The sequence below is a fragment of the Mastigoproctus giganteus genome, chromosome 9 (genome assembly GCF_048544385.1).
Source record: "Mastigoproctus giganteus isolate SK-2022 chromosome 9, ASM4854438v1, whole genome shotgun sequence".
Taxonomy (NCBI): domain Eukaryota; kingdom Metazoa; phylum Arthropoda; class Arachnida; order Uropygi; family Thelyphonidae; genus Mastigoproctus; species Mastigoproctus giganteus.
This window is the reverse complement of record NC_143583.1, coordinates 229,287,009-229,299,393: the sequence shown is the minus strand read 5'-3', so window position 1 is coordinate 229,299,393 and position 12,385 is coordinate 229,287,009. Positions and strand designations below refer to the sequence as shown.

Genomic DNA, 12,385 nt, shown 5'->3' with positions numbered 1-12,385 from the left:
ACCTGGCTACGGAGGCGCCGAAGCTGATCTGTACACACTATTGCTATTTTATAATAGGATCTTCTCAGAAAACATATATCCTCTCTCATGGCGTCATTCCTATATTTGTGCAATACCAAAACCGGGAAAAGATACCTCTCTAGTTCAAAATTACAGACCAATATCATTGACAAGCTGTTTGGGCAAGACCTTCAAAAGGATGGTGCATAAGAGGCTCACCTGGATTCTTGAATCCGAAAATCTGCTTTCTGATCACCAATATGGGTTCTGCAAAAACAGGTCCACCCTAGATTTACTTGTCAAAATTGAATCCAACATACGTAACGCCTTCATCAGGAGACAACATTTAGTTATGGTCAACCTGGATATTCAGAAAGCATTCGACACCACATGGCGTCATGGTATTATCATAGATATGCATCAGTTAGGGTTGAGAGGCTATCTCCCTCAAATAATTCAGAACTTTTTAAAGTTACATACCTTTCAAGTCAGATATCAAAACTTCCTATCAGCATCTCATATTCAAGAAGAGGGTGTCCCACAGGGTTCCATACTGAGTCCAACGCTATTTGCAATTAGGGTCAACAATATATTGGAAAATCTTCCAAAAACTATTGAAGTATATATGTATGCAGATGACCTCACCATATCGTGCCAATCACAAAATATGAATACTATCGAAAGACAGTTACAAATTACTCTAAACAGAATAGAATCGTGGACTTTACGCAATGGATACCATCTTGCCGAACAGAAATCCACTACCACTCATTTCTGCAAACTCCGGTCATTTCATCCTGTTTCTGAGTTAAAGATAAAAAATGTGTCGGTTCCTCTGGTTAACACTGTCCGCTTTCTTGGCCTGATACTAGATAGAAAACTGAACTTTCAAGCACATGTGGCCTATCTTCGAACCATTGATGAAGTAACCGAACACATTACCAGCCATATATTATCAGCTTGAAGAAATTGAATATCCTTCGGTGTGTTGTGTGTCATCCATGTCATGGGGCGCTGATCGGCATACGCTTATCCATATTTATAGAGCTCTCATCAGGTCCCGTTTGGACTACGGTTCTCCAGTGTATGACTCTGCGAGGAAGAGTACTTTAGAGCGGTTAAATATCATCCAGCACAGTGCCCTTCGAGTTTCTATAGGGGCTTTCAGAACCTCCCCAGTCCAGAGCCTTTACATTGAAGCCCACGAACCTCCCTTACATCTTTGGAGGAAAACATTGCTTTTAATATATGCCGCAAAAATCCACAGTCTTCCTTACCACCTGAATTGGAGATGTCTATACAATACCAAATGGGACTCATTTTACAACAGTAAACCAAATGAAAACAGACCTGCTGCACTTAGACTTAAAGAACTAACTCAAATGTGGAATATTGAAATAGGCAATATATAGGGTGTTTCAGTTAAACGTTTCAGAACTTCTAAGAGGGGTAGGGTACATCCTGACAACTCGAAATCATATAGCAATGTGGGGTCGGAAATGCTTTCCTGAAGCGGTGTTGTACACAGAAGCACCATAAAAAGAAAAGAGACCGTAAGTGAGAAATCGTTTTAATAATACATGAAAAGAAGCAAAAGGTACATGGATTAAAGTAAGTGTTCGAAGTTTCTTCCACGGGCTACAATGCACGCCTCACATCTCCGATGCATGGACATCCGAACATTCTGGAATACTCCAGGCGAATTTCGAATTTCTTCGGCAGCTACTGCGATTCTTGCAACCAGCTCCTCAGCATTGTCAACAGGGGTGTCATAAACTAGCGATTTCATATGACCCCAGAAATAAAAATCAAGACATGATAGGTCGGGTGACCGAGCAGGCCAACGCACGGGACCACCACGTCCGATCCACTGTTGACCAAATGTGACATCCAGGTAGTTACGAACATCTCCGCTATAATGGGCAGGGGCTCCATCGTGTTGGAACCACATTGTCTGTTGCGTCGATGCAGAAATCTGTTCATCTCTCAAAAGTTGTGGCAATACTTTCTACAGAAAGATCAAGTAGATAGGTCCGGTTAGACGACACGTTAACAGGTAAGGTCCGATGAGGTGATCTCCCATAATACCGGCCCATACATTGACCGAAAATCGAATCTGTGCTGCACGACGTCGTATTGCATGCGGGTTCTCGACCGCCCAGATATGGTCGTTATGCGTGTTGAAAATTCCTTCCCTTGTGAAGGATGCCTCATCGGAAAACAACACTTCAGCAGGAAAAATGGGATTTGTAGCACATTTTCCAAGGTACCACTGTGCGAAAGCAATACGAGGTTGATGAAACTTCGAACACTTACTTTAATCCATGTACCTTTTGCTTCTTTTCATGTATTATTAAAACGATTGATTTCTCACTTACGGTCTCTTTTCTTTTTATGGTGCTTCTGTGTACAACACCGCTTCAGGAAAGCATTTCCGACCCCACATTGCTATATGATTTCGAGTTGTCAGGATGTACCCTACCCCTCTTAGAAGTTCTGAAACGTTTAACTGAAACACCCTGTATATCAGGACATAACACCGCCCGATCCACCGTGGACAAATATCCCTGCAATTTACGATGACTATTTCCAACAGTGGGGAAAGAACACCTTGTGTCCCTTCAATATCGCACAGTTACATGAAGCTCACTCTGCTTCTAATTCACAGGCCTGTAAGATCTATACAGATGGATCAAAAACTGAGACTCAAGTAGGCGCTGCGGCAGTCTTTCCATCTTTCACCACTACTGTCTCATTATCTGTAGAATGCAGTATCTTCACTGCTGAGCTTTATGCTATTAACTTGGCTCTAGGTCACATTGCTCAACTTCTAATTTCATCTTCCTTAATATACACTGACTCGCTCAGTGCTGTCTCTGCCATAAATAGTAATACCAACTCCTCTCACCCTGTAATAAAACAAATCCATTCTAAATTACTTGTGTGTAATGAGTCAAACCAAACTGTAACATTCTGTTGGATTCCAGGTCATTCTGGGATAGCAGGAAATGAAAGAGCAGATCTTGCAGCCAAACAACCAGATACTACTCTTTTGCAGACTTTTCGAACCCCATATACTGATTATAAACACATTATCCGTAAAGCATGTTACAATAGCTGGTCACTAATCTGGAGAGGTTATCCAGGAAACAAATTATACCAAATAAAACCAGAACCAAAGCTGTGGCCCTCCAGCTTCCAGAAAAGCAGACGAGAAGAAACAATTTTAGGAAGGCTCAGGATTGGGCATACTCATCTCACTCACCTGTATCTATTAACTAATGACAGCGCTCCACAATGTACATCATGTCAAGTACAACTGACCATTCACCATTTGTTAGTGGACTGTCCCCACTTTCAGAACATCCGCTTAGATACTTTTAAATCAATTGCTAAAACACAGTCATCATTAAATTTATTGCAGATTCTGGGAGATGATCCTAATAAAAAAGAACTATTTACTTTCCTAAACTGGATAAAAATATATCATAAAATATAGTTATTATTTCAAATTCACCATTAGAAGACACAATATGGCCCAAGTAGCCTATGTGTCGTTAAAACCCAACAACAACAACATTTGTTCCAGGGAAGCAGATGAGCGATCATTATTTGGGGCTGTTGGAGGCAGGGGGGGGGGGACAGAGAGGAAGCATCATCCGTTTGGGCGGAGGCATCTTTAGTTGACTTCCTTGTATGGTCTGAAGGCTTAGGAGATTGTACTATATTGACGAGGGGAGACGAGTGATGGTCATCATTGCTAAGGAGATCAGCATCTGTTGGGATATCCTGGCAATTCAGCTTATGCTGACTAGGAGACTGTAAGTTTGCACTTCCCTTATTAGCACTTTTGCATGAAGGGCATCTGAAATTGTATTTTAAATTACTGGATTTAGAAAAGTTCTTTATTAATGAACACTCATCACAAAAAACCATACTGCAAATTCCCTTGCAGATAATCCAATTCTGTACTGTTTTTTGATATACATTGCATGAAACGGCTTCTTTAGGTGGCATGTTGAAGAGTTGAGAATGGCTTTAAATATCAGCAAACAGAATGTTACAAATAAGCAGGTGAGCCGTTATTGACACAGCAGGGAATCGAAGAGAAGAGTCTTAAGCCTGAAGAAATAAGACTACAGTTTGGACGTGGGAGTGGCTAACTGAAAAATTGCTTGTGGGTTGCAGGACTTTACAAAAGAAGGAACACTGCCAAGGCCACGAACAGCTTTGTGTCAAGGTAAGAACTTCAGGTCAAAAGTCAATAACGTTGCTGTTTGTAGCTATGCTAAACAAAGCTCAGAGAGTAACGTTGCATACTAAAAATTTAAGCTTAAATTTAAATATCAAGATAAGTACCTAGGCAATTCTGCCCAGGTACTTATCTTGCTGAAGACTTCATAAAAACCATCTAAGTTGCTTGATAGTCATCTAAGGAACATGTCAGTACACATATTTTATAAAGATGCCCTTTAAAAACTACTTAAAATCACTATAAAGCAGGAGCTGAATCACACACGTCTAGGCCAACCTATGTACAGAAATGATGCAAATGCACTAATTGTACATTATTTAAACTATTTGTAGCCTGAGGCTTTAGCCCTAAACTATACTGTAATCTTCTTTATTTAAATTTTTTTTCCACTCTTTTTGGAAAGATATATTGAATAAGTGTACAATTAACTATGAATTAACACTTTTTGATCCACGAAGGAAGACTCGCAACTGCATTCTGGTGCTGTGGTAATTAAAAAAAATATATAAATTTTTTATAATTATATATGGCTAAAATTATGGGTGGTATTGCATAGTGTACTGCGCACTGTGCCTAGTGCAAAGTTTTAAATTATTCATGTAGTTTTCCTAGTAAAACTGATGGTGACTTTTTTGCATCGATGTGCTACTGGCAAGACTTTTTATTTTTTTTTTTTTAACATTAGCATTAGTAGAGGGATGTGATGCAAGCTTATATAGCATCAGTCAAAAAAAAACAAAAAAAATCCCTTCTTGCTTCACCCATACATTCACTCCAAAAGTATGTCTAATTCTGCCTTGAATTTCTTTAAGCTGTCAACTTCCACAATGACAGAAGTTTGTTCCAGCAATCAACCACTCGCTGGCTAAAGGCAAATTTCTGCACATCTATTCTACAACTGTCTTTCCTCAATTTGAATTTATGCCTCCTCAGGTGCATAATCTGAGCAATCCTATCAGCAGTGAGCTTGCTCAAACCATTCAAGGATAAGACCTTAATCGTCAGATTGTGTGTGCTTAACATCAGTATTCATATGGGGACTAATGCTAATAAGCACACATGCTCTGATGATTTGTTAGACAAATATAGGACCATGGCGAAGAAATAATGCGAATTAAGTCAGGATGCCTATGTGTCTGCAATTCTGCCCAGGCACGATAGGAGGGATTATGTGCTGAAAGCCTTGTGGATTAACTCAAGACTTGGACTCTGCATGGCTTTTGGGGGGAAAATTTTTATCACCTTGGTCTGCACTTGTAGGTAGAAAGAACAATCTGTAACAATCCACTTCATTCAATGCTGCAAAGAAAGAAATATCAAATTTGAGATTGAAATCAAATTCTGTGTGGTTGCTATAGAGATTTTCAAGGTATCAAACAATTTCATCTTTCTATCACAATTACTTGCTGGTCCCACAGGAACTGGTAGTTGTTGGTGACTCTATAGTCAGGGAAACTGGGAACATGCTTTGTAAAAAGGATAGGTGGAACAGGACCAGAGTGTCTGCCAAGGGCAAAGGTGATGACGTTGTAGAGCGGATATCATCTTTTAAGGGCACAAAAGGTGATAGAGTTGTACACGTTGGCACAAATGATATTAAGAGTAGGAGACTGGCAGAATTACTTAACAAGTACAGGTCACTGTTGAAAAAAAGCCGTGAATTTTGGTTGAATTTGAAAGTTTCTGCAATTCTGCCCAGACACGATAGGAGGAAGTATATGAGGAGAGCCTTGTCAATCAATTCGGCCCTGGAAAGATTGTGCAAGGCTCAAAGGGTAGAATTTTTTTCAGCCTGGTCTGTACTTGTTAACAGGAGAGACTGCTTCTACAGGGATGGGATACACTTAAATAGAAAGGGTGCAAGAATATTTGCTGGTACTATTGAGGCAGTGTTAGGTGGGTCAGAAAACTGCTAGCTTGGGGGGATACAAGGACTAATAGATTAATAGTAGCCACAGGCAGAGGTGAAAGTGATTCTTCCACTGCTTCTATTGGAATGAGCAGCAGCCTGGAAAACAAGATGCAGGATATTTCAGAGACTGCTGGGAGTCGTTGCGGTACAAGTAAACACATGGGTTGTGTTAGGAAAGCTAAGAATAGGAACAGGTGCATGTATACTTGCGTGTACAACCAATGCTAGGAGTTTGGTAAATAAATTTGATGAATTTGAGGTATTGCTTAAAACATCAAAGGCAGATATTGTTGGGATATCAGAGATGTGGTCACACAGATATAAGGAATGCAGAACTGGAATTTGGGGAGTACAATGTGTACAGAAAGGATAGACAGGATAGGAAGGGAGGAGGGGTTATGCTATTAGTTAAGAAACACATAAAATCCAAGGAAGTGAAGCCAGTCGACATCGCTGGACAGTGCAGTGTCGAGTCAGTTTGGTGTGACATAAGCATTGGGAGATCAAAATTGAGAGTAGGAGTGTGCTATAGGCCTAATGACTCTGATGAGTATAATAAGAAACTGTATAGGGAAATAGAGTGGGCCAGCAAATCTTATAATAGGGAATTTTAAGAGACAGTCTTATAATGGGGGAATTTAATTTCCCAGATATTGACTGGAATTTGTGGGTTGGTCACTCACACACTAGCAAGGCTTTTTGTGGATTTATTGAATGACTGTTTTCTACATTACCATGTTCGGGAGGCAACTAGAGGGAGTAATACTCTTGATCTGATTATCAGTAGTGATTCTTCATGCATTAAGAATCTGCAGATAAAGGTACCACTAAGTGGCAGTGATCACAGTGTGCTGAAGAGGAATTTACTCAAAGAGGTAACTACCATCAGGGGAAAAGGGAAGGGTTTTTGCTTTCGTAAAGGCAACTTGATGGTCTGACACATTATTTAAATTCTATACAGTGGGACCAACTGATGTTACCAACAACAAATTCAAAATGGGAAGCATTCCAAGAACTTACCTTGGAAGCTACTAGGCTTTACATACCAACTAAGAAATATTGTTCAAGATTTAGGCCTAAATGGATGTCAGCTGAACTAATGAGACATATGGTAAAGAAGAAAAATGCATGGATACATATAAATTAATGGGTGACATGGAAGCCTATGATAGATATAAGCTGGTCTGTAACAAATTCACAAAGGAGATTAGGCAGGCAAAGGCAGATTATAAGAAATCCTTGGCAAAGGATGCAAAGAAAAACAGAAAAGAGTTCTTTACCTGTGTAAACTCTAGAAGAAAAGTGATTAATCAGATTGGTCCACTGGATATTGATGGTTCAACAGTTGAGGATCCTGCTCAAGTGGCTAACAAACTAAACAAGTATTTTGCATCTACATTCACACATGAAGAGTTATTCAGGAAGGGGAATGCCAGAGGTGAAGTAAACTCTGGCAGTGACCCAGATGATTTTGTAATAACTGAGAGGAAAGTGGAGGAGAAATTGTTGAGAATAAACATAAAAAAGGCATCTGAGGTGGATAGGATCTATCCAGTTATATTAAAGGAGGCAGCAAAGGAAGTAAGCAAACCCTTAGCCATAATTATACACTGTCTATGGGTACCTTCAGTGGAGGTATCCATAGACTGGAGATGTGCAAATGTGACCCGAATTCACAAAGTAGGATCAAAGGCTTGGCACTTTGTTCTTTCCTGGAACAGAAGTTAAACTTCTGTTCCAGGAAAACTAATCGAGGCACTGGTTAAAGAAGCACTGCAGGATCACCTAGACAAGACTTCAGTTATAGTTCGGACACAGCATGGTTTTCTTAAGGGAAAGTCTTGCCTGGCCAATTTGATTGGATACTATGATACAGTCTCAAAAGAACTGAATGCAGGGAATAACTTTGATATCATACATTTGGATCTTAGAAAGGCTTTTGATACTGTTGCACATGTAAGACTGCTGCACAAATTGGAGCAGTGTGGCATTGGAGGCAAATTGCTGCTATGGATAAAGGGGTGGTTGAGGGGAAGAAGATAGAGAGTGGTAATCAATGTACACTGCTCATTGTGGACTAATGTTATTAGTGGAGTCCCTCATGGTTCAGTTTTGGGTCCATTATTGTTTTCTGTATTTATAAATGATATTGATGATGGTATATCAAGCTTAATGTCCAAGTTTGCAGACGATACAAAGGTTGGCGTAGTTGTCAAGGACACTACTGACACTATGCTGCTGCAACAGGATCTGGAAAGGTTGAGCAGATGTGCTGAGAGGTGGCAAATGAAGTTTAACATTGACAAATGTAAAGTACTACATATGGGAAACAGCAACCCCAGAGCAACGTATCAACTCTGTGGCACTACACTGACAGTGGTAGAGAATGAAAGGGACCTGGGGGTAATTGTGCAGGCAGATATGAAGTTCTCTCAGAGTGCAGACGGGCTGTAAGAGTAGCTCATGGTGTATTGTCAATGAATTATCGGAATTTTTCTAGCAGGGATAAGGAGGTGATTATTCCCTTGTATAAGGCAATGGTCAGGCCACACCTAGAGTACTGTATACAGGCCTGGAGGCCTCATTTCAAGAAGGATGTAGAGCTCCTGGAACGAGTACAGAGAAGGGCAACAAGATTAGTGAATGGAACAAAGGGGTGCTCTTACGAAGAAAGGCTTAAGTTTTGCAAATTACAGTGTCTGGAGACTAGGCACCAGTGAGGGTGATCTGATGACCTCGCTGGTGCGAGGTTTGAGCATGCTCAATGCTGATGGGATTCTTCCTCTTGCTCAGAATAATCACCCGAGAGGGCATAAACTCAAATTGAGGAAAGACAGATGTAGGATAGATGTGCAGAAATTTGCCTTTAGCCAGTGGGTAATTGGTTGGTAGAACAGACTTCCATCACTTGTTGTTGAAGTTGATTGCCTAAATAAATTTAAGGCTTAGCTGGACAGGTATTTCGAATGAACGGAGGGGCGAAATGGGAGTGGTGTGTTTTTTTTTTTTTTTTTTTTGTTTTTTTGGCTGATGCCGAATAAGCTTGCTTTCTTGCATCATATGCCTCTACTAATGCTAATGAACAGGTGACTGCTAATTGTTTTTATTGTTTTATGGTTGTGACCTCCAGAAATGCAACCAAACCACGTGGTACAGTCGGAGACAATTGTACAGTAATCGCCAGTGCTGCGGTCTCCTGCCCCGATTAAACGTCGCGTTGTCCCAATTAAACAAAGGCTATTTTCTCGATTGGGTTCTGTATTTTAAGATTTGTTCCAAATAAACGGCTGCCCTGATTAATTGGTGGCCCAAATAAACGGAATCCAGTGTATTTAAAATGATAAAGTAATTAATAATAAAGCTATTTAAATCACATTTTAGTTATTTATGTTAATATAGTTTTTTTTTTTTTTTTTTGGTAGTTGTTGGCGCATCGTCTTCTGTGGCCATAATGCACCTCCCAAGGTTTTTGCAATACTTTGATCCAAGCCCGAGGTGGGATTCAAACCCGCGACCTTTGGGTTGCCAGGCAGGCACCACCTGGCTAGCCTGGTCAGCGTGTTAATATAGGAAACAGAAATTTTATACAATGTTTAAAATCAGAATTTGTTTTTTGTACTTGAATGTTAGATATATATCTCAAGTTCTAACCATTTTATGTGTACTATAAGCAGAATGGATGAAAAAACTGATCAATGAATTAAATAGCAGTAAGAAGTTGAGTGCAATTAGTAAGCAAAATAGTGGCACTAGGATCAATAAATAATATAGTAGTAAGAAACTAAGTAATATACAGAAAGCATAGGAATTATTATTTTTTTTAATATCTTTTCCAGGATGTAGGGGAAGGTTGGTGGGAAGGAATTAATAGTAGGGGAGAAAGCGGCTTGTTTCCAGCAGGATATGTGGAGGTAATTATTGTTTTAAATGCTGAAATTATTTTTCCTTATAAGTTTAAAAAATACATTCGTAGTGAACACCCTATTTAGCATTAACTTAATGTTTTGCATTATGTAGTATTATTTTGGAAATCCCAGAAACTTCATTTCGCATGTTGGTTGGTTGAACAACAGTGATTTCAATAATTATTTTTTTTAGACATTTATTATGATTGAAGAATATATATTTTTTGAATTTACAGCTTTATAATCACATTTTATATTCTAAAATGCATTTCCTTTAAAATTGGAGTTTTTCCCTAAGTGTGTGCAATAGTAGAAATGGGCCTGACAGCTTATTCAGATTGGTGTTCTGAATATAGATGAAGTTGCAGATTTTTTTTTTGTTTTGTGTGCAATAGCACACTTGATGTCCTACTTAAAGTAGTTGTGAAATGGATGTATTCATATAGCATTGGTATTTGTAAAAGAATTAGAGAAGTTTACTTCAGTATGATATGTAGAACCTTTCCGTATGATATTCTCCAGAAATTAAAATGAAAACAGTTAAAAAATCGAAAATCTTACATTACAGTAAGAAATAATTAACAGTAATTAAAAATCAAATGAACACAAAAATCAACTTAATGCTATTAAAAATTAAGTAAAAAATTAATTTAATGAAAAAAATTGCAAAACGATTTTCCTTCCTTTCTTTCCTTCTTTTCCAGGAAGGAAAATCGTTTTGCAATTTTTTTTCGTTAAATTAATTTTTTTACTTAATTTTTAATTGCATTAAGTTGATTTTTAATTGTTCATTTGATTTTTAATTACTGTTAATTATTTCTTACTGTAATATAAGATTATTTAATTTCTGGAGAGTATCATATGGAAGTGATCTACATATCATATTTTCAATATGATACGTAGAGAACTTCATGTATTACATTTGTACATCATATATTTACATTTGTAAAAGAATAAGAGGTAAACTTCTCTTATTCTTTTACAAATATTGATGTCAACATAGAACGTATTGAGCATTATAGCTCTGGTTCATACTATCAAATATAGTATTAGTATTGGCATATGATGGAAGAAAGCAAGCTTATACATAAGCAAAAAAAAAAAAAAAAAAAACCCCTACCTTTTTACTTATTCATCCTACATATTGTGATTTCTTGACTCTTTTTTTTCTTTTCTGGATTCGAGATTTCTCTTTATCAGCAATTTTTTTTTCTGAGAATTAGAATGGACCAGAATGAGTGACCAGACTCATACTCCCTGTGTTGGGACTGGGTTTTTTTTTTTTTTGAAGAAACACAAGGAATCTTCTCTTCATAAAGTGACCTACTTTTCTCTTGAGGAAACAAGCACCTTACTGGCATGATTATTATTATTATTCTGATTTCTCTTTCAAGTTTTTGACAATCCTGGAAGGAAGGAGTTTGGCCAAAGTAGGTATATTCATTGCTAAGATTAATTAATACTGTAAAAAAACTGCCATTTGATGCCTTCTCTGCAGAATTTTCCTAAACTGTTAATTGTGGTCTACTTTTACAAGGGGATTCAAAAAAAAGATTTGTATTCACCCAGAAGTAATTGTGACAGAAAGATTATTTATTTTCTTTTTCGTTTGATACCTTGACATCTTTATAGCAACCACACAAATTTTGGCTTCAATCTGTCAATTCCTTTTTTTTAGCACTGAATGAAGTGAAGTGTCACAATAGATAAAGTGGGATACAGATAAGTGATTCAGTTCCTCTTTCTGCAAGGGAAAACACCCAAAACAATCCATGAAGAAAGTTCATTGTTTATAGAGAATTCTGTCCAGTTAGAGTGCTATTGCACATTTTCATAAACAATTTTAATGTGGAAAAATCTCAGTGCATAATGAAGAAATTCCAAGACACCCAGAAACTTTTGTAATAGAGGAGACGGTTGCAAAAATTGAGGCATTAATCCTGGAAGATCACTGTATTAGTGTTGGAGAACTAGCTGAATTATTGTACAGTATGTGGAGAAAATCATCCATCAACAGTTGTATATGAGTAAAATGTCTGCTAGATGGGTTCGCAGAATTCTGAACCCTTACTAGAAGAAGGATAGGGCACAAAGTCACAAAGTGCACATGAAAGGTTGATGTGCCAGGAAAAGCAAGAGGATTTATTTTCCATGGCTAGTCACCTTGGATCCATCACTATGATCCCGAAACTAAACAAATATCAACCATATTTGTTTAGTCATGCAGAATCCATGCCACAAAAGGCTGAGGTACAACCAAGTGCTACAAGGTGATACTGTCAGTTTTTTTTGGGAACAGCATGGTGTAATAAT

The 12,385-nt window shown here is 38.1% G+C and overlaps 1 protein-coding gene across 1 annotated transcript in view; it reads left to right on the top strand.

The window, feature by feature from the left end:
• The window catches only part of SH3PX1 (sorting nexin 33-like protein SH3PX1), a gene marked incomplete at its 3' end in the record, with an annotated part of 294,611 nt that overhangs the window by 43,898 nt on the left and 238,328 nt on the right, over positions 1 to 12,385 (top strand). Inside the window, exon 3 of the mRNA XM_090380950.1 lies at positions 10,004 to 10,078. Within this exon, the coding sequence (XP_090237076.1) occupies positions 10,004 to 10,078 (75 nt within the window). The remainder of the gene's footprint in view (positions 1 to 10,003; positions 10,079 to 12,385) is intronic.